The sequence below is a fragment of the Lactuca serriola genome, chromosome 6 (assembly GCF_051521515.1).
Source record: "Lactuca serriola cultivar US96UC23 chromosome 6, Lser_US96UC23_V15, whole genome shotgun sequence".
NCBI classification, from domain to species: domain Eukaryota; kingdom Viridiplantae; phylum Streptophyta; class Magnoliopsida; order Asterales; family Asteraceae; genus Lactuca; species Lactuca serriola.
The window spans coordinates 120,648,072-120,674,643 of NC_136413.1; the positions used below are offsets into that span (position 1 = coordinate 120,648,072).

The following is a 26,572-nucleotide window of genomic DNA, read 5'->3' on the forward strand; positions in this document are numbered from 1 at the left end:
TTCTTTATTTTCACAATTTTCTCTAGGACTTTATAATTGTTTACAAGATATACACCATTCTTTGGAGAGTTCGTTTTAGGGGAAAAAGTGAACAAATTGATTACATATTTATAAAGGAGCGATCAAAATGTCATCTATTTTGGAAATTGAGGTACTTGATGGCATAGACGAAAACGAAGAAAAATAGAAGTATCCAACCAATGTGAGCTGTTGCCACAATTGGAAGGAAGTCATACTCATACCCAAATCTCTCGTTAATGAAGCTTTTCAACGTCATGTTGCCAGCTCCAGGCACCTCGAGCATGTCATCTTTCTCACCAATTTGGCTGGTAATGAGACCATAGACTGTCCAACTTAGTGGGTTCGCCCAGTAATACCACCTACACCATATTGGTATTTGCTGCAATATGCATACATAGTTTGTTAGGTTCAAAGTGTACATGTCATCAAATTCATTAATCACATGTAAAACGGTCTAAAATAATCCAAAATATATTCATGTGTTTACAACCCTTACATTGTTTTATTATGAAATTTGATTAATTATAGTAATAATTTTGTAAATCTTATTTAATGTTTTTGTTATTTATTTATGAAAATAATAGAGAAAAAATATTTTACAACACCTAGTGTAACCCTAAGACTATAATAATTGATAATTCAATAAGAAAAAAGAAAAATGAAATATATATATATATATATATATATATATATATATATATATATATATATATATATATATATATATATATATATATATATATACATACAACTGAATCGTTACCTATCTCACCCAAATACAAGGTCACACTCACACTCAAACACAAGGTCACACTCACGCCACATATCATAATTCTAGTGGCCTTTTTTTCAACAAAAAATTTATAATTTGTAGGTTAGAATACATGTTTTAAATAAAAAGATAAAATACACTAAAGTTTCATAAATAAGGATATATATATATATATATATATATATATATATATATATATATATATATATATATATATATATATATATATATATATATATATATATTAACCATCTTAAAAAGAAAAAACAAAAACAAAAATAATGAAATCTCATTTTCTATAATAGAATATTTCTTTTTTATAAATAAAAAATGTTTATATTTTTTATATACTTCAAAATAATAAAAGTTTGGTTATAAATGAAAATAATTCTTAATAAAAGATTGAGTTTTTCTTGGGTTTCTATTTTCTAATAAAAAAAAATGAAACAACAATTAGGTTAATTAGTCAACAATGATACTAAAAAACTAATTTTACATCATAATCTAGTTACTTGTTAACTAACCAATAAGATAAATGCAAATATAAAGTTTTATAAAAATACATTTAGCTAGTGTTCATTTGAAAAGTAACCTATAAGAAAATGCAAATATAAATTACATAAAAAGACATTTAGGTATATATAATTAAATAAGGTAAAAAGTCTTGTTAGCTTATTAATAAGCTATCTTAATTCTTTTTTTCTAAAATTAGTGATAAATTATTTTAATGGTTTCACCAAATAGTTCGTTGAAATAAGTTCAAAAAATAAGTTATGCCCTTGAAACACAACTTAATAGTTTTAAACCTATTCCATAATTTACTACCTATAATTATACTTTTGAAGAAAGAAGGCAATAAAGAATGATATACCGGTCGTGGGATGATGAAACCAGAGAAAAGGTTCCAAAGGCAGATGAAAAAGTAAATCAAAACAGCAGAAATCTGAGGAGCAGGTGTCAATGCCATAGTCGCCATTCCAGATAAGGTGAAGGCAATGAAACTCATCAACAAATAGTAGTAGAACCACAGGAACTTGGCAACGGTCCACCCGAGTCCCATCATCGGGTACAAAAAGAAGATATAAATACTAGTTTGAATTGCAATATATGTAGACTCTATTATCACCTACAAAATGCCAAGCATTACATCAAGTTATTATTTCTCATTTGTAATGTAAAGTACTTCGGCTTTTCTTATTCATTCATTACCTGAGCAAGTGCATATGGTGAGGATGAATACATCCCTGCAGCCCTTTCCCGATAGAAAACTGTTCTCTCGACAGCAACAACTGGTTGCACAGCATTTTGGTTGATTGCTCCAAGGAAGAGAACAACAGCATACAATGCCCCTAAGAAATCTTGCAGCTCTTGTAGTTTTTGTCTATTTACATAGACTCATAGTTAAGTTGTTTAGTACCATATATTAGGTTGAGAGAAGAGAAATGAAATGAACTAAAGTATGTGACACCAAAATTTTATGATTAATAAGTAAATTGAGGGCCTTACATCTTTCCACCCTTTTTGAAGAAAATTGCACCAAATAGACCAGCAATCACAATGGTGGTGATAAACCGAATAAGATTATATTGTGGGTTCCTCCAGTAAGACCAGTGTTGTTTCCACAAACAAGCTTTACACTGTATGATAAACGGTTGTGTGTACTTGGTTTGGAAAAAGAGATCTTGGGAGCCACTTGGGGGTACACTAAGCTCCCTTATTAGTTCTTGGTTGTCCCTAAAAAAAACATCACATGCATCCATTAAAACATACTAGAAATACACAAGGAAAACAATCATATGAGAAATATAGACTTAGAACTTACTGATAAAGGGTGGATTTGGCATAAATCTGAGCATAGTCAACATTAAGTTGATGTTCAACTGAAGAAGAAGTCACCTCCAACACCCATGTAGCAGGATTATAACCATTCCTGATCCTTGGAACTCCTGGAATAGCCTATAGGACGTGACTTTTAGGAAAACTTCAACTTAAAATCTGTAGACTATGGCTAATATTGCTTAATAGAAATTTATATAAAAAACTTACTTGAAAATATTCCACAAGCTTGTGAGATTGATGACCTAAAGGTCCTGCATAGATAATTTGTCCTCCAATCTTCATCAAAAGTAACTATAAAGTGAAGGATCACAGTCAGATCAACATCGACACCATTAACAATGTCAATATTTTATTTGCTACAAACCTCGTCAAAAGATTCAAATATATCTATGCTTGGTTGGTGGATTGTGCAGACGACAGTCCTCCCAGTGTCAACTGTGTTTCTTACGGTACGCATAACAATGGCTGCAGCTCTAGCATCAAGACCAGATGTTGGTTCATCCAAGAAGATGATGGATGGGTTTGCCACTAACTCCACAGCTATTGTTAACCTCTTTCTTTGTTCTATTGTAAGACCATCTACTCCAGGAAGGCCAACTAAAGAGTCCCTTAAGGGATTAAGCTCAACTAGTTCCATCAATTCATCAACGAATATCTATAGTTCACAATTATATCGTCAATAAAGTGTTGAACAAAACTATAAAAGACTTTGATTTATGATCAACGGATGTATTTAATAAGATTTAGATGACAAAAAAGACAGTAGATAATAAGTAAATACCTTTCGTGTTCTTGTATTAACATCTGAAGAGAGACGTAGCCATGCAGAGTATAGAAGAGATTCATAAACAGTGACATTTGGTGAATGGATATCATTTTGCTCACAATAACCACTAACACGAGCAAATGTTGATTGGTTCTTTGGGTATCCTGAAATGAAGATGTTTCCTTCAGTGTATCCACCAGTCTTACGTCCTGCTAACACATCCATCAAGGTTGTCTTTCCAGCACCACTAACACCTATAAGTGCAGTCAATATCCCCGGTCTAAATGCACCACTAACATCCTTGAGCAATTGCAGTCGATTATCTTTAACCTCTCTAGCCTTCATTTCCTAGTCAAATGAATGTGATAATATGTGATTAATGTTGAATACAATTTATTCATTTTTGTATAAGGAAGTACATAGAATTAATGAAAATAGTGAATGAAAAGTTGTAAGAAAGTGACTAACAAAAGGTGTATCGATGTAGTAGTTGACATGGTTGAAAGCAAGTGAAAGAGGCTTAAATGGTAAAACCATTCCTCTCCTTTCCATACGGTGAGCAACAATATTCGAATCATTTCTTCTTGAAGTTTTTCTCACGTCTACCATATTAATACCTTCAAGATAATTTACATGTCAAAATAATTTGTCATATTTTCTATTGAAATTGTTCCGAACCTCCTTTCTTGCATAAACAATGTTTTGCTTTTAGTGCAAGCTTTTTTGGATGTGTTGTGTTTGATTGTGATGCATAAGAGCAATACTTTCCTTGTATGCAACATTTTATGTATTGCTGTTGTGTGTTTATTAGTTTGACTATGATGCATACAAGGATTCTTATAGGGCTATTATATGGCTATAATAGCCATATGATTAGGATTCTTATATGGCTATTATAGCCATATAATAGCCATATAAGGATTCTTCTTGAAGTAATTTCCTTGTATGCAACATTTTAGATTATATATACAATCTAAAATGTTGCATACAAGTATTTTTATATGGCTATAATAGCCATATAAGAATCCTAATCATCTTGTAGAGCTTTCTGTATGATTAGGATTCTTATATGGCTAATATACAATCTAAAATGTTACATACAAGGATTCTTATATGACTATAATAGCCATATAAGAATCCTAATCATCTTGTAGAGTTTTTTTTTTTTTTTTTTTTTTTTTTTTTTTTTTTTTTTTTTTTTTTTGTATGATTAGGATTCTTATATGGCTATTATATAAATCCCTTTAGATTGTTTATTATCATTCATTACTCCATCTTTTTTCTCTCCTTTCTCCTCTGAGATTTATCATCAATGTAACCTTCCAATATGTATTGGTCGTTCATAGTGTTTCTTTTTCCCTTCGGTGTTTCCACTTTCTATCGCGATGTTTGCATGATTGTTCAATTGTGTTTCTTTTACATTGCTTATTTTATGACATTTTTTCTTTTCTAGGTAACTTAGTTCCCTCGACTTCAACCTCTTTTTTTATTAAGGTTAATCATTATGATAGCAAAAGAAAATGCTTACCTTCATAAACCTCCTTTGTGTTAAGGCGATTGTCTGCATTCTTTATTTCCTTTTCCTTTCTAATAACAGGTTTAGCATCAACAAGAGCTGAAAGAAAAGGAACCATAGAATCAAAATATTAAGTATGAAACTAGAGAAAAAGATGTAATGCCTGGTAACATACGATTCAAGAAAGTTAGAGCTAGAATAAATAATATGTTGAAGACAATCGAAAACCCAAGAAGGGCTCCAAGACATATCCAGAACCAATAGTCCTCTGTAAAAAAGCTTCGTGATTTCAGAAGGGCTTCTCCAATGGTTGATGCATTAATTCGCGGATCTATGTTGGGCTGTATAAATCAGACATAAATTAAGGTGCAATGTAAAACATATTAACAACTTCTATATAGTTCTACCTTAAGTTGTAGGGAAATATACAAAAAAGGCACTATATATTGAGCATTTATTTGGTTTAAATATTAGGTTTATTTCGGCCAATACAAGCCACCCTATAGAGATAAAAATGACCACTTTGGCATGGTAGAGTGTAACATCCTAATTTTTAGATGAATTAAAATTTTAATTAAATAATACTCATTCCGTCCCAAAATTATTGTCCACAGAAAAAAACACACAAATTAAGGAAACATTAATTACCACTAACTTTATTAATGAAATGACAGTTTTACCTTTTTGTTGCATTTAATTCCATGGTAGTTACATTTAATTTCATGGTAGTTTAACTAATAATGAGGGGTATTTTGTCCCAAAATTATTGTCTACAATCAAAAAATACACAAATTAAGGAAACATTAATTACCACTAATTTAATTAAATGAAATGACAGTTTTACCCTTTTGTTGCATTTAATTCCATAGTAGTTGTATTTAATTTCATGGTAGTGTAACTAATAATAAGGGGTATTTTGGTAAAATGAATATTTATTTTTAGAAGTAAGCTATTATTTTAGGACTAACCAAAAAGGAAACATGGACTAGTAATATGGGACAGAGGAAGTAATTAAATTAAATAAATTATTTAATATTTAATATATAAAATAAGATAATGAGACTTATAATTTTAAGCTCAATTAATTATCAAAGTTATGTTATATAAGTAAGTTGGAGGGACTAACTTTGACAAGTTTGTAAAACATGAGTTCCCTTGTGTAGACTTGCTTTAAGAACAAAAATGTTTTATAAATTATGTAAAGGTTAGTTTGGTAAGTTAAGGAGTTAGTGAATAAAGGTCAAGGTGTGATCAAATAGAAAAATGGAAGACTGGGGGTGGGGGTGTTGGTTAAAAGTATTAGTTACGTAAAATATAAAAATAAGCTCATTCTCCCCTTTCATACGAGGAGATAAAAAGCAATTTATTGCTTCTCAAACTCATTATGGATTTTTCCGAAAAGCCAGGAATGCCTGACTTTTTGAAAAAATCATTTTTTCACTGAAAAGTTAGTGTTTACCAAACACCTTTTTAACTTATTGGTTTTTGAAAAGCTAATAGCTCAATACTTTGAGATCTTGGGAGGATGAAGATGGCGATTTCTACATATTAAGGTTTTTGTTGGATAGTGATTAATGCGGTGTTGAAGAAGCTAAGCTAGGAAATACCTTTAAAAGTCATTAAAGGTAAAGAATCTAGCTTATATTCTTCAATTTTTGAATTAGGCTTTCAAATTTTTCTAAATCCGAAAATCAATTGTATCTAGGATATTTTAGTTGAGTTTTTAGTTATTTTCTATCTCTAGAACATTAATATATGTTCATTCAACTCATATATTGTTTGATTTGTTGTTTAAGAATCAATTTTGAAAGTTCCAAACCCTAGCTATAGTGGAACTCGATTTTGAACATCATCTTATGAGTTTAATGTGACTTTCAAACTTGTTCCAAGTTTTATAAATTCCATTTGATCAAGTACATCCATCATTGTTAGGAATTTTCCCTAATTGATCTAACTGAGTATTTCAAATTGACTTGTGGATTTAATGGAGTTTTCAAGCGTCATTCATGAATTTATCTTGATTTTGAACCATCAGAATTCCTTGTAATGTCATGATCTGAAGTTATTAGAGCAATTTGAATCACATTTGGTGATGATCTAGAGTTATTAAAAGTTTTGTTGTCATTTGAAGATCATATGGTTTCTATTGAACATAATCAAGTTTTTGATGTTACTGAGCATTAGATAGTCGCATTCTTGGACTTAAATTTTGGTGTACTTATGTTTATGAAATATAAAAGATAAGTATTAAGATTCCAGTACACATATAAAATCATTGGAAGTAGTTTACGTGGTGTGGGAAGAGGTTTTTACATATCATGAAAACATTAAGACAAATCCTCTCGTAATTGTGCAGGGTATAAATGTCTGCAATATGGAATAATTATTTGTTAAATATGCATATTTATGTATGCAATATGGGGCAATTGTTTGCAATTTTGGTTATATATGTAATATAGATATTCAACTTTGTCTAAATGGGCAATGCTCTTATAGTTTCTTTGGTGCTTCTTATATGCTATGTAATGGTGAAAATAAGCTAACCTGAATTGGAAGTTATGTTTGGGATTGAATTTATGTGTTCAGTTTATTAGTTATTTATAGATGCTACAATTGTCGATCATAGGTATTCAAAGGTACACTCTTGTATCTATGTACCAATTGGTGTTGATATGGTCATTTAGATTTAAAGTATAGAATATGTGAAGGAGATAAGTGACGTGACGGTGGTTGTTACAAAGAATGGAGCCTCGATTCTTGTTATATGGTTGTAGTTTATGGTGTGTGACATAGTTGATGAGTGTGAGTAGGAATCACCACCCATTGGCGAGACAAGAGAATTAAAGAGAAGACTTAATGGTTGGAAGTCCAATGTGATGGCTAAAATTCCTATAGTGATGGGTTGAAATATGCGGTGATGATGAGAATTTTGGCTGAGGAAGACATTGAAGTTGGAGGTCCGACAGTGTTGGCCAGAACTACATTGCTGTTTGGGTATATTTCAGAAAAGAAAATAGAACAATCTGATAACTAATACTGAGAAATAATTATCAAACTACCAAAACATCAAGAAAACGATTGAATAATTGATATTCATGACTATATATCCAATAATTATAATCAATGCAACAAGATGTTTGTTCAATATATGAACACAAAGTGAATATTATTTGATGATGACGCTTGACGTATCATAGGCTTCCATGTGGGAATTAGGGGTGTAAGCGAGGCAAGCCAACTTGTGAGAAACTCGAAAAAGACTTAGAAAATACTTGAAATCGACTCAAACTTAATCCAGCCGAGCTCGAGATCAAGCTACTCGAGTATCTTATCGAGTCGCGGTTGAGTACTAAAATACTCGACTCATAAAGCTCGCGAGTTTAATTGAGCTTAGTGTAATTTACATATATCTCATTTCTTTAAATAATGTTTATTTTTGGTATTTTGGAAGTATGTAAAAGTTATGACATATATGGTTGGCGATGTATTGATATTAGGAAGTTAATTTTGATATTTTTTTTGGTAGTTAGGACATTTTCATGTGGAATGTTTTAATACTTCTTACTCAATTTACTGATTTTTTTAAAAAAAATATTAGTTGAGCAGAGTTGAGCTCGAGACTTTCGAGTATTTCACGAGCCCGAGCTTAAAATCAAGACCCGAGTCAAGTTTGAGCTGAGTTCCGAGCACGAGTATTTCAGTTGAGCCGAGCTTCGATCTTGGTTGTACCCGAATCGACTCGTTTCGTTTACACCCCTAGTGGGGATTCATTGACTTGATAAATATCCTACGAGTTGGCATTGTTATCCAAATGCTTTTTCAATTTCAAAACTAGAGTTTATCAGATTTCTAGAGGATTCTAGAGACTTCCATGTGCCTACTCACAAAATCAACGTATGTTACCCAGGTAGGGGTGTCAAAAAAACCCGAACCCGATTAACCCGACTCGAACCGAATCCGAATAAGGTACTTAGGGTCGGGTTTAACAGGGTCAAAATTCTAAATCGGGTCATTCGGGTTAACCTGACATACCCGAATTGCATTTAGGGTCGGGTTTAGGGTTGATTTTTTTTTAAAGAATCGGGTTGCGGGTTAACCCGATTAACCCGAACAAGGGGCATACTTGATAAATGCCATGTTCACATAGAATAAGGGGCATACTTTATTAACCCGAACAAGTATTTCATATTTAAGTTTTTACCATGTCAATTTATAAAGTAAGTAACTAACCAATTACAAATTACTAAAATACAAAAAAATGACATATTTGATAAATGCTATGTTCATAGAGAGTTCAAAAGCTTAAAAAAAATCTTTATATATAAGTTACACAGAGTTCAAAAGGTAACAAAAGTTATGTATATATAAGTTAAAGTAAGTTTATGAACCCAAGTTTTTTAGTTTTTAAATTCATTCCATGTACAAAAAGTTTACTTTTTAAAACGTTACATTTTAGGTCCTTATATTTATAAGTTATTTGCTAAAATAAACAAATATTATTTTATTTCTATTTAAACCCGATTAACCCAACTAACCCAACCTGGTTAACCCGAAACCTGACTAACCCTAACCCGACTAACCTGAACCTTAGTAGGGTTGGGTTTAGGGTCAATTTTTTTTAAAAAAAAATCTGATTAACCCGACCTGTTTAATCCGAAACCTGATCGGGTTGACCCGATTAACAGCCCTATACCCAGGTTAATCTAACCTAAACTGCAAAGTGAAAAGTATGCCTAAATCGCACCATTTTCCGAACATATAGCTAGTTGTGTCTGTCGCCTTGGGCCAACCTTTAACCTTCACTAAAGCCTTTAAAACTCAAGGCTATTGAATTATGAACTCACAAAACTTTCTTCTGGCGAAAGGTAATTTACCAACTTGTAAATTAGCCTCTTAAATTTCCAACATGGCTAGGGTTCGACCATAATTGATGAGAGATAGCATACTACCATGTTTTAAAAGGAGAGTGTATGAGAGAAATATGGTGTTGTTGCGATATTAAAGTTATGATTTCCCATAATCTGGGAGTTTCTCATTAAGCAAAAAATATATAGAACATATGACAAGACTTAAGAAAAGATCTAGATACTTATACACCTTAAGGTTTCTAACTAAACATTTATACAAAATTTTGTCGATTTCAGTGTCATAAGGTCATTTTAATATAATGGAATTTATAGCCTACCATTAGAGTTCAGTTCTTGATTTTATCTACAATTTAGGTGGTGTAGAATGCATGCTTATATAAAACGAGTTTGATAATGGTTCGGCCAAATGACGGGGTCAAGGGGGTTGTGCCACAACCCCCCTTATAGGGTCCTAGGGTCAGCTCCATCCCTAATTAAGGGGGGAAAATCAACATTTAATATTTATTTGCACTTATCTTTGGTAACGAGAATAATTAAAATTCAATATAAATCCCTAGTTGTATTTCTTTTCAGTGCCTTGATCAAAAGTTGTTCCTTTTAAAGATTATCCCAGTAATCTGGATTTTGTGATGTCTAGCCATAGGGTTTAAATATCATATTCAAAAAGTGATTGCATGAGCCTTCATTAAATCCAGTAAACCTCTCGATTTAAAAAATGATACTTCCTCCCAAACCTTAACACAAAGAGGGTAGAATATACTGTCTAATAACTGAACAAAGTATCAAGAGAACTTACCATACTCCATCTTTTATCAAGAAACTCATTTAAAACCAAAGCATTCTGAGCATACATCATAGGAGAAACGTAGAATCCCCATGAAATCCATGCCTCGCTATCATCTGAAATTAATTTATTAGATTTGTCAGTTTGCTTAATTATGGTGTCAATATTACTTCTAGGGGTCATAAACTATGTTATATATATATATATATATATATATATATATATATATATATATATATATATATATATATGTATGTATGTATGTTGTATGGATGTTTGTATGTATGTTATATATATGTATGTAGGTTATATGTTTGTATGTATGTATGTATGTATGTATGTATAGACGTATGTACATACGTACGTACGCACATATGTATGTTATAAAATCATAATCTTGAGCAAAGAAGATACCCTTAGCCACTATGAATCCTCCAAGGGTGACTATCAACAACATGATGAAGGCCCCCAAGGTATTTGCAAGTACCTCTGTTCTTGCTATAGCAGCAAGTAATCGAAACAGAGATAGAGCCATTTGATGTATGGCAAAGAAAGTCAAGAGCTGTTGACAAAATCTAAATCACAAAAACTGTTAGATCTATGATAATATTAAATCATGAAAATCCAGAAATTCTTAAAGTTTATTGATAAAAAAATAATAGTTTACCTGATGGCATCTGGAGCATACCCTATTGTGTAATACGTAAGAACCACCCAAATTCCTGATTCCATTAAAGACAAAGGGATTCTAAGTACCCAAATGGGAAGAGCAAAAGCCCAAGCAGGATACAACAATGCATCTCTTTGTTTATAGAAAACTGGAAGCCTCATCACTGTCAATGCAAGCTCAGCCATCCCATTAAACATCACAATAAGAAGACCAAAAAACAGTGAGCCAAAAAACTTCCCTCCATCCTCCATATTTCCCACATGCATTTCAGTTCTAAAAAACATTGCCATGCCTACCAATGACATAAATGTCAACTGGAATGTCTTAAATATATAAAGCACTGAGTTACGCTTTGATAACAACCATTCCCTGTCGAAGCATGCCTTAAGTAATTCAAGATTAGATATGCCATACTTTTCTTTGAACAATGCATCTAAATGTGTTTTAGATTTGTCATAAGGAATATGAATATCGGTTTCAAGTTTTTGTCCAATATGGAAAGACTTGAATGCTTGTGAAAACTCAGGGATTGTAATGAATCTGTATGGTTGATCTACTTTAAACCAGTATTGCTCTTGGTCTTTCTTTGATGTAACCTCTTGAAGAAAGTCAGCTACCCCTTTCCTTTCAGGACATTTAAATCCCATCCACTCAAAAAACTCAAGGACATTTTCACGAGGACCTTGATAGACAATCTGGCCTTCTGACATTAGTATGACATCATCAAAAAGTTTATATGTCTCGGGGTCAGGTTGCAAAAGAGATATCACCATAGTTAAATCCATTACATGTACCATTTGTCTTAAGAACTTGGTGATGCTATAAGTAGTGGAGCTGTCTAGTCCTGTTGATATTTCGTCCATGAAAAAGACATTTGCTGGCCCAACTAACATCTCTCCTGTATCAATTTATAATTAATCAAATGTAGCAACCAAATAGTATAAGTACTTTTATCATTTGATTTGTAGATTTTTACATCTTATGTAAATTAGGTGGAATATGAGAAATTGTAAGTGTAAAGGGTTCTTAATTTACCCTACAGTTCTCTGAAAAGAAGTCAAAGAGTAACATAAAAAGGTTTTAAATGAATACACTTACTACTCATAGCTAGGTTTTCATAAAAAATGGAGAACATACCAGTGGTTACACGTTTCTTTTCTCCCCCAGAGATACCTCTTCTCATTTGATCACCAACCATAGTATCAGCACAGGTTTCCAATCCAAGTATCTATAAAAACGAAAACACTAGTTTCTAATTACCTTAAGTATTCAACAAAAACCTTACAGAGAGCTAACTCTAAAAACTTTTATTCTAAAGAATAATAATATGTTTAAATAACTGATGCATAACAAATGGAGTAGCATAGGTCTCATTTTCCTTTTTACCGTATATATGAGCTGCTAAGTACATCATTTGCCCATTTTACTTTATGATCGAGTGTATCTAATTTTCTATTTTCTCCTATGTATCTGTTACTTTCTACTATATTTTCTTGCATTTTAATATTTTCTTTATCATTAGGTGGAGGTATATGATTGTCTCAATCTAACTTCCCCTTTCTTTTTTGTTATCCGATTAAAGTTATTGTTGTTGTTGCTGTTAAAGGATTCTGAAACATATAAATCTTCTACCTAGAATGTGTACTTATTGCCCTTTTGTTAGTTTACAAAAAAAATCTTGCTTCAATAACAAACCTTGAGAACATATTCAGTGACATAATTGGTTTCTCTTGTTGGGTTTGTTGTGGCATTCATGAATGTCTCGATATCTGGATCAGGTTTGGTTCCTGCATTTCTTTCCATCTTCAAGATTTCTGTAAGTAGTTTGTATCTTAGCCCAACACCCAAGCACCTTCCTGAAAAATCCAACGTTTCTCTCACTGTCATCTCCCCAGTATGAAGATTATGTGGACTTATATAAGCACAAGTTCTTTGAGGAGTAAATTCTGATAGTTGATGACCACAATAGCTGACATTTCCAGACACCTGCATGCTTTCACAATCCATCATTTAACAATGAACCAACAAAAGGTGATTAAGAAGAAGCTACAAACGATTTGCAAAGAAATATATTACTTTGAGATCATGATCCATTTTCCCGGCAAGTGCTAGCAGCAATGAGGTTTTACCTGCACCTGGTGGACCTAGAAGTAGTGTCATCCTGTATTTAATCTTAACTCCTTAATAGGAAAATGAAAATGATATCTATAAAAGTAGAAGAAAAGCAATATGAGATGATCATTGATCCATAAAAGATAAAATATTAAGAAATTCAAATACCTTGATGGTTTGATGATCCCACTAATGGATTGAAGGATCTTCACTTTTTTCTTCTTGGAAGGAGCGAGCCCAATAAATTGCAGTGTGTTCTACAAATTTGTTTGAGATATAACTATTAATGTGTCATTGGAAATTTGGTGACCTAAAATAGATAACCCGACCTAAAAGGAATTCAAACAAAATCGAATGGACTTGTTTAATTATTATGTATTTCCATGTATATGGGCGTGACCCTATAGTTTCTAGGGTTTTACAGGTATAAATATTCATAGCCAGGGATTCCATTGTAAATACTATGAAACAGTCTGATAATTGAAGAGTTCTTTGGTTCTGTCCATGGACATAGATCACATCAAATGAGCCATGTTATATCCTTGTGTATTATTGTTTTCTTGCATAATACGGGATATTAAAGTTGTGGTTGTTCAAGCGGCAAGATATGTTGATTGAAGGATGTAGTTTTACATGTTTGATTTGGAGAAATTCAGTGGATTAAATGATTTGACGTTGTAGAAGGTGAAAATGAAATCCATTTGGGTTCAACATGTTTGTGCTGCTGCATCATAAGGAAAGGAAAATTTTCCGAAGGAGATGCTGACATATGCAAAGGTGAATATTCTGGGGAAAGCACATAGTTTGAATGTGTTATATCCAACTGATGAAGTGTTATGGGAGGTTATTGATCAAACGACTGTTGTTGGGCGTTGGGAGAAACTAATCGACAAGTATCGAAATAATTCTCTCATGAATCGGCTATATTAGAAATAACATTTGTACATCCTTCGGATGTTTGAAAGTACTTAGGTAAAGATTCATCTTGATATCTTTAATATATTATAATGAATTTACAAATTTTCGAAGTTAAGTTTGATGAAGAGGATCAAGATCTTATTTTGTTGTGTTCTCTATCAAATTTATTTGAGTATGTCGATGATACCATGTTGTATGGTAGAGCTACAATCACTTTCATTGATGTGATGGATTCTTTGATGTCTAAGGAACTAACGCATAGGGTTAATGAAGAAGATTCCAATTCAAGTATGTTTGTTTGTAGAGTAAAACATAAGAAAGAGAGGGTGGAAATCAGGGGAAGTCAAGTTCCATATCTAACACTACTAGTAAGGTTAAATGTTGTAGGTGCAAGGAATGAGGACATATTAAAAAAGTTTATCCACGGTGAAGGAAGGGAAATAGTAAGGCTGAATCAAGCAACAATGTTAGTGTTGATGTGGTTCAAGATAGTTTTGATGAAGGTGTAGATATGGTTCAAGTAAAATCGCATGGAGGACGCTCGTATTTTATGAAATTTATTGATCACTTCTCTAGGAAAGTTTGGTTGTGTCCTCCCTGGTTATTCATAGCAGGTTCATCAAACTAGCAAGGAATAGCCTAAAAAATACGAATTTCAAGATCAACAAAGGGAGCAATAGTCTAGAGATGTTGGTGCCGAGAGAGAAGAAAATAAGGAAGAAACTATATGTAGTAAAGGGAAGGCGGAAAAAAAACTTTTAAAACTCAATTTGATATGTTGGATGTGCTAATACCAATGACACGGATTATGTAGCATTTGCATTGGCAAGTAGAGAAAATATTGATAAAAATGAGCCTTGATGATAATAAGAGGTTGTAGTAAGTAAAGAAGCAACAAATTTGTTAATGAAAAAGAATGAAGAGATGCAATCAATGGAGAGGAATGAATAATAGAATCATGTTCTATTACTAAAAGGAGCAAAACCAATGGGATGCAAGTGGGTAATTAAAAGAAAAGAATAAATCTCTGAGTTAAACCTATAAGATTCAAGGAACGGTTGGTCGCAATGGGATTCTCACAGAAAGAAGTAATCGACTATCATTAGGTTTTCTCAGCTGTCGTGAAACACAAAACAGTTCAGTTTCTTTTTAGCCATGGTAAGTGCATTTGCTTCACAATTCAGTTTCTATTAGCCATGATGAGTGCATTTGATCTAGTTCGATGTAAAACCCACATTTTTTCATGGCAATCTAAATGAGAAGATTTACATGTCTCATCCAGAAGGTGTTCTTGATTAAAAAAAACACTCTTATATGTTTGCTAAAGAAATCTCTTTTTGGTTTAAAGCAATATCCAAGATAATGTTACAAGAGATTTGATTTTTTATTTCTTTACATGGTACATTCAAACCCAGTTTGATAATTGTGCTTACTCAAAGGAATATTCTGATTGCACATACATATATTTGTTATTATATGTGGATGATGTGCTAATTACAATAATGGATATGACTAAAATAAATGATTTTAAGAAAGTGTTGGAAAGTAAGTTTGAGATGAAGGATTTATGAGATGCAAAAAGGATATTAAGGATGGATATTCAGAGGGACATAAAGGCATGAATTTTATTCATATATCAACAAAGAAACATTGAGAATGTCTAACAATCATTCCATTTTTATCGGCCCAAATTTGTTGGGACTCCTTTAGTAGCACACTTCACACTTGATCAATGTACAATACCAGGTGCAGATAAGGAAAAAGGTTATATGAGCATGGTTCCATATTCAAGTGTTATTGAAAGTCTCATGGATTCTATGGTATGTGCTAGACCTCATTTGGCTCTTGCGGTTATTGTGGTAAGCAGGTTTATGGGTGATCTGAAGAAAGCTCACCAAATATGTTTTAGAAGAAAAAGGTTCTCTATTCAAAAGATAGATACTAAGGAGAATCTGGCCGATATGTTGACAAAGTCATTTCCCTCAAAGAAGTTTAAGAATTGCTCTTGGGGATCCTTGATGGTTGAAGACAATTCAAGTCAAGGTGGAGATTATTAACGTGTGATTTAGGATTTGGTAAAATGTATGGATAAGTCGGCCCAAAAAGATGTAAAGAAAACCCGAAGGGAACTTATTCGTTTTTTTGTATTTCTGTGTATATGGGCTAGACCCTGTAATTGATATGGTTTGAAAATTATAATATTTATAGCTAGGGATTCCAATGTAATAACTTTAATACATTTTTGATAATAAAAGAATTCTCCAATTTATGCCAGTAGACGAAGGTAACATCGACCAAACCACATTAAATCCTTTTGTCGTTCTATAGTTTTCTTGAGTATCAGTAACAAAAATTAATATTAATATATAAAAACTAGGATAAATGAAGGAAAATTGTACCTCGATTGAATTGAAGGTGACATTATAAAGAGAAGGAAGAGCTCTATCACCGACATATCCATATCCTTCAACCAACAAATTCTCATATCGTACTTCAATCTTTGGTATGAACTCATTCCCTACCCTACACATATTAATTTTAAGAAAGTATCTTTTTATTATCTTGGAAACTATCCAAAGCTACAAAATTACGTATACGTGCTTTTAAAGATTCAAGAAGGATTATGAGCATCGAAATATATGGAAGATATGTAAGGATTAAAGTTTTCGAGAAACACAAACACGATAATGAAGATGCCAAGAATAATAAAGACGACAATAAGTTAACATGGTTTATTTGACACCATCGACATAGATCGACCCATAGTCGTACTTGATCCCTAAATTATTATGCCATTCTGAGATTCAAAATGTAGAACTCTATCTAATCACCAAGTACCACGACAATATGGAGATATTCAGACTTGTTTTGAAAAAAAAATTATAATGTCTTATATTTTGTTAGACAGAAAAACTAAATATATCAATATTCAAAATTATGTATACCTTAAATAAATAAACAAACATACACACACACACACATATATATATATATATATATATATATATATATATATATATATTAAAAGAATATTCTTTTTTCATTACTTCTCATTTAGATTCAAACATCAAAAACTATATCTGATATTTACACATATTAATCAATATAAAAACAACCATTATATATAAGTTTTTAAATACTTTTTAATCATTCACGTTGAATTTGAAGAAATTTACTTATAAATATAGTAAATTTATTTGTATTTGATCAAAATGGTGAAATTGTAACAAAAACAAAATCAAACAAATTTATTTAAATTCATATATATATATATATATATATATATATATATATATATATATATATATATATATATATATATATATATATATATATATAAATGTGAATAATTCTTCAACTTTACAGGTATATTATGATATGTAACAAAAACAAAAACAATTTTAACTTATTATATGTTAACGAGTAATTAACGAATGATTAATAATTTTTGAAAAAATAAGCATCTTGGCCATTTACAATTTCAATTATCTTTTATAAAAATCCATCATAGTTTATATTCATAATTTGTATATGAAGTAAAAAAGAATCCTTTTTATATATCAACATAAATGTTTATTTATAACATATAAAAAAATATGAATTACGATACAAAATAAAACTAAAGAAAAAAAAAGGGTATTAATAATCTAATACATTTGTGTTTCAAACATGATTTAAACCCGTGACTTTAAGAAAAGAAGACAAGATTTAATACTATTAGACTAAAATTGTTTAAGTATATATATATATATATATATATATATATATATATATATATATATATATATATATATATATATATATATATATATATATATACACAAATGTATATCCTTAAATGAAAAACCAATCAAGAGCCAAAAGTTGAGTTGTAAATTTATAAGTTGGAGTCGCATTCAACAGATAAAATCAAAATTAGTTTGTTTTGTTTTGTTTTTTTTTTTTTTTTTTTTTGTTTTTTTAATTTTATTGAAAAAAACCAAATATACCAAAAATTCAAGGTTTTTATTTTTTGTCATCTTTCCATAAAGAGCCAAATAGCTATTTAAAAGAACATTTTTCCATGCGTTTTTTATTCCTTTGTACATCAACTATCGTTCACATTTACTTATTAATCTCAACTATATTAAATATTTATGGAAGATAATTCACATTTAAATAGTTGTTGGGTATAAAAATCATTTAAATTTATCGAATTTTTAGTCCCAAATCACATTTGGATGACAATTAATATTAATGATAAATATCTAAATGAAAGATTGTTAATCAAAAGTTATCAAATTTACAGGGGGTTTGAATAAAAATTCATATTTACATGTGAATCTAACTAAGTTAAATATGAATCTATGAAGTTAAATGGAAAATAAACTATTTTTTATATACTAAATGTGAATCTAACTAAGAAATATAAAACATTTCTTTTAGATGTCGATCGTTTGGATTTCTAACAACTAGTATGTTACTGTGGTTCTTTAGTTCCTAGTTAGTTATGGTTAGTTAATACTATATATATATATATATATATATATATATATATATATATATATATATATATATATATATATATATATATATATATATAAAATGGTTGGAACACATTTTAACCTCCAAGTACTCTTACGCTCAAGGAGTTGTTACTTGGGGTGGAAGATTTTTAAAACTAAAGATGGGATGGTTGAGGATTCGTTAATGGAAGAATAAAACTTGATTTTGATTGATGGTATATACTATGTCTACGAATTACATTGTTAACTAATTATGTGACGTTGTTAAAAAAACTAATTATGTGATAAAAGGATTTTGTTACGTATCTAAATATAGTAAGAATTCTGATTCAATAAAGATTGGAACAATTAATGCCAAGTTGTAAGACCCGTTACTATGTAGATTGATTAAACCAAAAAATTATAAACGTCTAAACCACAATCATTTTTTAAATAAAAATTCGAAATAAATACAACGGAAATGATAAATAAATAAGTATTTCAATGAAATATTAAAAGAAAATTGTTGTCATATAACATACATAATGTAGACATTATATTCGTATAATTCAATGACATCTACTCGCGATTTATGTTTAAATAAAACTAAACATGGTTTAAGATTTAATATTACAATTTAACATTGTAATTGTTTATTTAGAAATTACTTATCTATTGATTTTTTATTTAATTTCGATCATGATAGTTAATGGATATATAAATCATTGTTTGCAAGTTAACGTAATGTAATTGTTATGTTATTTAATTAAAACTCAATTCTTTGGAAAATTTGAATTATAATAAAAATGATTTTTGATAACTTTTATTTAATTTGAATTGCCGTTTTATATTTACAACATTTAAACATTTTTACTTATTTTGAAAAATAGTATTTTGAATATATTTTTTATAAGTTAATTTAATAATATGATTTATGTTTTGGATTTAACGTAATATCTAAAATAACAAATATGTGTATTGTTATAATAATTTTAAAAATCTACCAATAATAAAATAATATTTTGTATTTATTAATATATTTAAAATTAGATTAATTATATTAATTTAAAATTGAATATTAGATTTTAAATTTGAATGAAAGGGAATCAATTCTTGTATTTTAAAATCGAAATACATTTATTAAATCAAGAAAGAAAAGCCCATTTGACTTATAAATACCATGTGAAATTAACAAAATAGAAATAAAAACCACAAAATGCCATGTGAAAAATATTTATTTGAAAATAACCAAAAAAATAAAATGTGACAAAGTTAATGAGAGTGTTAAATGTCGCAAAGACTTTCATTTATTACAATAGATATGTTTGCCAATAGTAGCTTATATCCGGTAGCCGAAATCTCGATGTTGGAAGTGGAAAACTATAACTTTTATTTGTATAGAAATATTTGAGAAAAATATATCTATGCTTTTCAAATATTGTTCTTAGTCTTCTTAGGTCTTATTCATCCATTTCTTATCATTCCTCATTACAATTTTAGATCATCAAGTTCTCTACTTTATGTTGTGACATATTACAAACTATAAATAAATCTTTATAAGAACATAGCAAGTTGTTGGTGATTAGAATAACCAAAGTGGTTGATTGTATAAGTCGTCAAATTCTTGATAACCCTTTGGATATATTTGAGGTGGTTAGTCGGGTAAACAAACTCGAAGAACAACTTCTTATTTTTAAAATCGATTTTAGAAAAGAGTACAATACTATTTCATGAGATTCTTTGCTCAAAATTCTTTTATTTTTTTAGGTTTTGGATCGTAATTGATAAGATGAGTCTCAACTTGTCTTTATTCAACCCAAGCTTTCGTTTTAGTTAATGGTGTAATGCCCGGACCTTGAGGTACTTTATGTTTTTAATTTTTGTTTTTGGCATTTGAGGGTTGCCACGACGTGGTGGAGGCACCACCACAACGTGGTGAGGCAAGTTGGAATGCGTGTTTCATTTAAGCTGCCATGACATGGCAGCTGGCTGCTGGAAGACCTTATTTTTTCGAGTTTTCTCCATATTTAAAGGAACGAGGAGGCAAGGGTTTGCTCACCCTCACCCTCCTAAAGATCTGAAGAAACCCTAATCTCCTTCCTCCATTGTTGAAGCCCTTCTTAGTGTTCTTGGAAGTTCTTGAATGAAGAAGGAAGAAGAAGTGATCTAAGATTTAGCAAGCAAGTCTCCATTCTTCGCCCTAACACTCTTCGGCACCTTTGTAAGTGTCTAAGACTCGATTTTTATCATGTTAGGTTGCTAGATCTTGAGTTTTGTCCGTTAATCTTCATGTTCTTGTTGGTTGGAATGGTGAGATCTCATAAAGTTTGCAACTTTATGAATCTTTGGAACATTGGTATGATTGTTGGTTTGATTTATTATGGCTTCAAGACATGCATTGGACATGTATTTCTATAAAACACCAACTTTTATGTTAGTTTGGCGTTTGAAACCATTCAGAAGTTAATGGGCTAAGGATTTTTTTTGGAATAAGTGCTTAGTAGATGAATCCATGTCTTGTTTAGCATTTTTGGAACCTAGGGTTTGAGATTTTGACCTTTTGGGCGGTCTTAATGGATAAAGTTGGAAACTTTATCGTTGTAGACCATGTTTTAGACTAGATTTGAGCTTTGGAGCTCTTGGAATCGAAGAAAACAACATAACCCATTAAGCTGTTGGAAACCCCAGCGCCTACAACGTGCTTTAGGTCGCCACGGTGTGGTAACTGGGAACAACCCATTTGTCTCGATGTATGAGAGCCACAGCGTGGCCATGAATAGCCACGACGTGATGGTTGACTAAAGTCAGGTTTGAGCGTTGACTTTGACCATTTACTTGTGACTTGACTTGACTTTTGGTCAAACTCCTAGTTGTAAAAGAAGAGCTAAGGGCTTATTTGGTATAACTGTATAGGTGGTACGTAACATCGATATTTCTGGCAGTGAGAGCAGTAGCAGTTGAGTATCAACTGAGAGGTGAGTCTTCTCACTATGCTTGTGGGTCGAAGGCACCAATGCTGGCACACTGGGTGGTGTTATGTAGGATGCTAGCTGTCTTTGTGACTCTTTGCATGTTTGTATGTTTAGTTGAAAAAAATCTCAGTGTCGGGCCCATAATTATATGATTGAGTGAAAGACACCCTAGGGATGAGCCCATTATTGCATGTTCGGGTTGAAACATACTCTTTGGTTGGGCCCATGATTGTGTGTTGGGTTGGAATATACCACAGGGCTGAGGCCAACTGTGTGTATGGTATATGGTATTTTGGGAAACTTACTAAGTTTTATGCTTACAGTTTTATGTTTATGACTTCAGGTACTTCCGATACAAAAGGGAAATGCCTGACATGATCGCACAACATCCCCGTCCTGATTCCGTATTTATGACTATTTTTACTCTGATGATTTTTGATATACTGTTCCGTGGTTGATTTTGAGACATTTGATGTATGGTATTAATGACTTATAAAATGAAAAAAATTATCACTATTTTTGGGATGTTACAAATGGTAATCTTATTCGTTAGTTTAGATTGGAAAGAGGTTAGCGGTAGGGTGATCCACTTTTTTTTTTTTTTTTTTTTTCTTTTTTTGATGAAAGGTCTTTGTGTAGTCATGAATGATGCTATTAATTATACATGAGATTATTCATGGAGTTACAATTGGATCCATATATCTCAATCTTTTCTTTTATATATTGATGATATTTTGGTTATGGATAGGTGGATACGTTCAAAAATTGAAAATCTAGTAAACATTTTTTCTTTTATTTTGTTGTTGGGGTTGAGAATTAACCTACACAAATCAACAATTTTTGGTGTTGGGGTTCAGATGAAGTAGTTTTGATTTATGGATTCCGTTAGGTGTGCTTTTGAGAATATATTTGTATTACGTTTTGTCTAACATGGAATGGGAAGTTGGTTGAGATTCATGGAAAAGTCATCATATTGAAGGTTTTTAAAAGACCGTTCTTGAATCACAGGGTATTTGAGAGTTTTTCAAAATGATTTATTAACTTATTGACTTTTCAAAAATTTAGTAAGTTAAAAAAATGTTTGGTAAATGCTAAAGTTTTAGTATAAAAATAACTTTTTCAAAAGGCTAATTCTTGGCTTTTTTCCAAAAGTCAATAAGTTGATTGAAAAGCACTCCAAACATCCCATTGGTTCATGTCCCACTTTTAAATACTTGAAATTGTTAATAGAAAACTAAATTAATCCTTGTTTGCACAACTCTTTTGGATGGTGAAGGTAGCACGAGAAAGATTAGTTGAATCAAATGGAATAATGTGTTGGCAAGTAAAGATAAAGATGGTCCCGAGATTGGTAGTATAAATGTGTTTGACGACGCACTCATCCAAAAATAGTGTTGGAGTTTCTATTCTCATGATTCGGCATTTTATTCTAATGACTCAACATTCTAGGTCTCTTGCATTAAAGCTATTCACGATGTAGAAGAGGGATTCAGTCATGTAGCTAAGCACTTAAAGGTTAAAGGCAATTCGTTTTAGATAGTAGGATCTATTAATTAATCACATGCATCATAAACGGTAGGTACCGCTTTTGGCTCAGTTAAAAAATGTATTAGAGATCGAGCAATGAATAGGTTCTGAAGGACTATTGGATTCCAGAAGATTTGCTTATGAATTGCTTCCTAGACTTTTCTTGGTTGAAATCATGGTTGTTCATGTTATAGATGTCGAAGATTAAATGGTTGGATTTGGCCTATATGTTGGAGGGAGTGTCTTTGGCCTATATATATGGGGAGTTGAAGGTTTCAAGGTGGCTTCGGTTGGGAAACATATTGACGATTTATGTATGGATGGTAGCTATATTCCCATGAGATGTGTAGATTTGTCCCAAGAAAAGTCAGTAACTATATATCTCCTAGTAACTATCCAAGTCTTCCAAATACATAATTTAAATATAAAAATACTAGAAAATATAAATTGTAGTATAAGTTAACTAACGATCGGTCCTACCTTGACATTGCAATGAGCCTTTGCTGTATTAATTAGCAAAAAGTACGCAATTTTGCAAGGACATGCCATTTGAAAGGTCTGAATTTGCAAACCCCATGTGATTAATGCTTTTAGAGTTATGAAGAAAGTGATTGTTACTTAAAAAACATGAGCTTCTTGCTTCTCCTCCACAAGTTCCTAATAGAAATCAAGAGACGCTAAACAGCAATATTCTCTTTCTTAATAAGCTCATAGATAGTAACAATTTTCCAGATATGTAAATATTTATATGTCTTATATTTGACGCATCCTCTTTATCTAGGGGTGGAGAAATATTGGCTACACCTCATATTCCGTTACCCCCATTACAATGAATTTATGTATTATGATTGTTCTGAAAATACGTTTTTCCTATACAAAATTTTGCCAGTTATTTCAAACTCATATTTCGGGTTGTCTATTATGCTATTTTGTATGCCATATATGATTTTATGTTTGTGATATAAACATAAAAGAAAACTTCTTTTGTACATAATGAATATTTGTAAAAATATCAGAATATTAAATTGACACGTCTAAAAATGATTCTCACCCTTTTATCAGTATTAACAATCTTAAAAAATATTTCAAATAATTAAATTGACACATCTCAAAAGGAGACAAAGAGGCACACAAGCAAGTTAGTGACAACCTTTGTCTTTTCCTTTCTTTCTAAATGAAACTCAAGGCTATAACTTCTACTTCCTGCTAACAAGTAAGAAACCCTTTTTTGTAAACATTCATAATTTTGTTTATTATTTGTCGTCCTACATTACCCCATATGTCTATCAAACAGTTCTTACTTTTCTCATGCAATTTTTAATGGCCTGTTTTCATTGTTCCGACAATTGGTTATAACATTGCTTTCCAAAAATACTATTGATGGTAATTTTCTATTACAAGTAAGTTTTTCATCTCTAAGTTTCAAAAAAGTCCCCTATTAGTTTTAGCTTTTAGAAGTAAACCGAAATCTTGGAGACTAAAATCAGTTAAGACATTTAGAAATGTGGTTAATTAAACATGTTACTATAATATTGTTGTATACAAAAATACTTAATTAGTCCTATATTTGTGTACACCGATATAAATCTCTTTCAGATCTGTTCCAAACCAAAACTGTTATATAGGATTGTAAAACAAAACTGTTGTAAAACAAAACCGTGAATGTGAATAAGTTTTTCTTTTCTGGCATAAGGATCGCCCAACCATATCCATAATAAATGGGTAGATGTGCCTGTGCGAAGACAGTTGAGGAGGTGAACATTTCATGTCTCTCATTTAATGAATTGAGCAAATACATTGACTATTTATTTTAATATTAATAAACATAACTTAGAATAAATTTTGATTTTTCTCGATCCAAAATTTAACTGTTTTTTAGAAACAGCGAATAAAATTAGTCAATGTAACACTAACGACATTATCCACAAACTAAAATCAACAAAAACCCGATTAAGTATTTTATATATATATATATATATATATATATATATATATATATATATATATATATATATATATATATATAGTTATTATTATTTAAGAACTCTAGATTTTTTTTACAAAACCAACACCACCCAGAAATCTAATACTTGTGTCTCAGGCATCCACAATCTAAAATCAACAAAAATGGGATTTTTTTTAAGTTTTCTTTATGTGCAGTTGTGCACATTTGTATTTTTTTCAAAATTTGTATGTATGCATATTTGAATATGCATATAACAACATTTAAATGTGTATATATGGACATTTATTGTTTTTTTTCCCGTTTTTTCAAGTCTTTGACCAAATGGCTTAGACGAAGTCTTTAGGGTCGTATGGTGGTTTTGGATTTAGAAAATTATGGATGGAAAAAAATTATCTAGTTCTCGCGTATGTATTTATTTGACTAAACTAATAACTTTTATATATATATATATATATATATATATATATATATATATATATATATATATATATATATATATATATACACGCACACGTTTGTGTGTGTACGTATAATCATATGTATAATGAATTCTTTGTTCAAAGATTTTATCACTCTGCCATCGGAAGATCTATTTTAGTTTTTATGGATAAAGAACGTTTAATAATATAAATTGCAATTTTCATTAGAACAAATTAAAAGACGAAGTGGGATTAAAAGCAAACACTTACCTATCAATTCTCTCTCTCAATCTCCTCAAGAATCTGACATGATCTTCCTCTTCAGCCTCAACTAGACTGTTCATTAACTTCACATCCTCCACTTTAAGTTTACTCCCGTCATGGTGGAGTTCTTTTTCATCAGCTATATCTTGCCTCCTACTGCAACTGCTCAACTGCTCAGCCGAGCCAGAAGAACCACCTCCTCCGCCATTCACAGCAACCACTGCCACCATAGCAACTGCGCAGCGTGGCCTGAAAACTTATACGCTAGTTGAGGAGAATATATATATCTATATGTATGTATCGATATTTATATGTGTAAAGAAGTTAATAAGGTATAAAAACTAAGATGCACCAAACCGTCATATATGTATATGCATATATATAAGAGGTGTTGGTGCATGAAGAGTGAAAATAGTGATTCTGAGTGAAGGGGAAAAAACTATTTTATATAGGCAAAGGTAACATGTCACTATGACTTGTGAGTTGTGATATAGAAATATTGGACTTGAATAGTCTAATATTGATTTTATATATGATTGAAAGAAGTAAGACCATTGATTATACTGAAGGAAAGGTTAAGTGCCACTTATGGCAGCGGTGCATTTAATATGTATGCAAAAAGAAAGAACCACCGTCATTATTTTTTTATCTTGATTACTTTTTTCATGAATTAT

General features: G+C 31.0%; 1 protein-coding gene across 3 annotated transcripts; it reads right to left on the reverse strand.

Moving 5' to 3' along the window:
- Nucleotides 1–26,353, reverse strand: LOC145056721 (ABC transporter G family member 39-like). Of its 3 annotated transcripts, XM_079004440.1 has the most exons (20): nt 25,905–26,353; nt 16,666–16,789; nt 13,517–13,605; nt 13,313–13,397; nt 12,932–13,222; nt 12,374–12,464; nt 11,234–12,134; nt 10,981–11,141; nt 10,579–10,682; nt 5,090–5,255; nt 4,927–5,013; nt 3,867–4,015; nt 3,414–3,746; nt 2,997–3,287; nt 2,840–2,923; nt 2,616–2,749; nt 2,300–2,527; nt 2,003–2,174; nt 1,665–1,919; nt 1–400 (listed from the first exon to the last, which is right to left on the reverse strand). In XM_079004440.1, the coding sequence occupies exons 1-20, from the start codon at nt 26,126–26,128 to the stop codon at nt 131–133; spliced, it is 4,239 nt and encodes a 1,412-aa protein (XP_078860566.1). In that variant the 5' UTR covers nt 26,129–26,353; the 3' UTR covers nt 1–130. The 3 variants fall into 3 exon arrangements, with proteins under 3 accessions (XP_078860566.1, XP_078860567.1, XP_078860568.1); XM_079004441.1 differs by lacking the exon at nt 16,666–16,789 and having other exon boundaries at nt 25,905–26,034; XM_079004442.1 differs by lacking the exon at nt 16,666–16,789 and having other exon boundaries at nt 13,313–13,441; nt 25,905–26,034.
- Nucleotides 26,354–26,572: the final 219 nt, after the last annotated feature.